This window comes from Apis dorsata, unplaced genomic scaffold, assembly GCF_000469605.1.
Source record: "Apis dorsata unplaced genomic scaffold, Apis dorsata 1.3 scaffold_694, whole genome shotgun sequence".
NCBI classification, from domain to species: domain Eukaryota; kingdom Metazoa; phylum Arthropoda; class Insecta; order Hymenoptera; family Apidae; genus Apis; species Apis dorsata.
Genome location: NW_006263873.1, coordinates 1 through 2,477, shown reverse-complemented (window position 1 = coordinate 2,477; position 2,477 = coordinate 1). Strand labels below are relative to the sequence as shown.

At 33.1% G+C, this 2,477-nt stretch overlaps 1 protein-coding gene across 1 annotated transcript in view; it reads left to right on the top strand.

Moving 5' to 3' along the window:
• LOC102681132 overlaps window positions 1-1,486 on the top strand; it is a 9,211-nt gene extending 7,725 nt beyond the window's left edge. Inside the window, exons 8-10 of the mRNA XM_006622491.2 lie at window positions 215-498; window positions 856-1,109; window positions 1,185-1,486. Coding sequence (XP_006622554.1) covers window positions 215-498; window positions 856-1,109; window positions 1,185-1,355 — 709 coding nt within the window. The 3' untranslated portion in view covers window positions 1,356-1,486. The remainder of the gene's footprint in view (window positions 1-214; window positions 499-855; window positions 1,110-1,184) is intronic.
• The last annotated feature ends 991 nt before the right edge of the window (window positions 1,487-2,477 follow it).

Below are 2,477 nucleotides of genomic sequence, written 5' to 3'. Positions count from 1 at the left end.
AAAAAAAAAAAAAAAAAAAAAAAAAAAAAAAAAAAAAAAAAAAATCAGAGAAATTTCGAGACAATTAAAATATTTTAATCGATCGACGAACAAAACCAGATTTGTTTTTACGTTTTACAATTTTTATGTTTTATTTTTAGCATAATTTCGATCAACTTAGACCCGTTCTCCGCGTAACGTTTCATTAATAGAAATATTTTATCGATCGATCAAGCCTCTCGCCAGAAGACGTTTCGATAAAGTTAGGAGAATGGAAATTGGGATACGAATCGAAACGCGACGAACCATTGCCTTTCCAAATCATCGACGTGTCGTCCATCAGTATACATCCCGGTTACAAACAAGGACACGGAGGATACGACCTAGCGATCTTACATCTCAACAGTCCCATCATTCTCGATCTTCATATAAATCCTTTGTGTTTACCCGATTCAAAGTATCTATCACGAAACGACAGACCGTGCATCTCAACCGGTTGGGGAAAATCCATCCTTCAAGGTAATATTATTTATATATATATATCGATAATCGTAAACTCGATTCTCTCGAGAATCAAAAAATCTCAAAGGAGAGCGTCATCGAGTTCATTTTCTCTTACTTAGCTAAAATACTTATCGCCGTTATATATTCGCGCATCGGATATCATTATTCGAACGCTAATAAAATTCATCGTATCTCGTAAACGATACAATTAAACGAGACATACGTTCACGTTAATTCTCTTTTTGCACGTTTTCGATTCGTAAAATTCGACAAAAATAATCGGAGAAAACACACACAGAAATCGTACGAAATAATCGAAAAGAGGACGTAGAATCGAAACGATCAATCGATCAATCGCACGTTTGGTTTCAGCACATTACGCCGGTGCAATCATGCGCGCAGTCGACATGGACGTATTGTCGAGGGAACGTTGCAAGGAACAATCGCTAAGGACAAATTTGGAAGTCAACGACGTGGAAGGAATTATCTGCGTTACACCTAAAAAAGAAATTAATAACGTTTGCGAAACGGATATCGGAGGTCCTCTCGCTTGTCAAAACAAAGACGGTTCTTACGAATTGGCTGGAATTTATAGTCGAGATACGGGATGTCTTCCAACGAATCAAGTAAGACGTTTCTCAATTACTCTTTTCGGAATTACTCATTACTCGATATTTCAATCGATAAAAAATCGATTTCAGATCGCCGTGTTCGCTCCGTTAGACGTATCATGGTTAAAACGAGTAACGTTCGAATCTTCATCCGAGAAAAGAAAAACAAACTCGACGCACGACGAAGAATCTTCTTCAAAGGATTATAGGAAGAGCACTTTGATCACGGATAATCAATATCTACCTCCAAGTCGAAAATGAATCAATCGATACATTTTATTCGCAAATTTATTATCACAATATTATTATTTAATATTTCGTTACTTCGTTTTATACAATAATTATTAATAAAATTATCAATCTTTTATCACGATCTACATCTTCATCGAATCGAACGAACGGCTAATTTAATTAATTCCGAACGTCGCATATCAGTTTAGAAAGAAAAATACGATAGAATCGATACATACATTTAAATTTACGTACGTACATTTAAATTTAAAGCAACATATCTTTACGACGATTTCCTTTTTTTTTTTACTCAACGAAATAATCGAATCGCAGAAGAAAATTTAAAGAAACGTCGCAACAATCTCAACGAGATCGAGAAGATAGAATTTTTAAATCTCTATATCGTCGTTTATAATCGTTAAAACGTTACATCGTTACATCTTTATACTCGTCGTATTTTTTTTCTCGAAAGCACATTTGTACGATTATTTTTCGTATTCAAATTTTTAAATTCGATTTAAAGTACGATTAAACGGTATTTCATTTCGATAATTTTAACGATGTTTCGAAACATTCGAAACGTAAAAGAAAGAGAAAAAAATGCGTAAATCGAAAATGAAACGAAAAAAGGGAACAATTCGATATTCTTTCGACGATGATTATGTTCCTTATTTTCTTCAAATCTAATTTACCCAAATCTACGGTTTAGAGAATTATTTTTATCCTTAGATTCGACTCGTTTCGTTCTTCGTTTCATCATATCCTCGTATTCGAGAAATCTTCGATCCTCCCTTTTATCGATTCACGTATTCATAATTATATTCTTATACTTTTATACTTTATTTATTCAACGATCATTTAAATTTCAATATTTCATTCATACATTATAATAAAATCCCGATAAAATCTTTAATCGAGAAGCAAAAAGGAATACGTCCGTGTTCGGAAAACGACTACGTTTAACCGATACGTATGCAATAATAATCGACGTCGCGTCGCAAACGTTCACGTTCGTTATAATATTCGTAAGATTATTAATTTTTATTTCACTTTATCAATCCTTATCACGATGTTTTTTTTTCAATTTATGAGATTTACGAAAAGATTCAACGATATTTTTCTCTTTATCCTTTTTTTATTCCGGAGATCGAA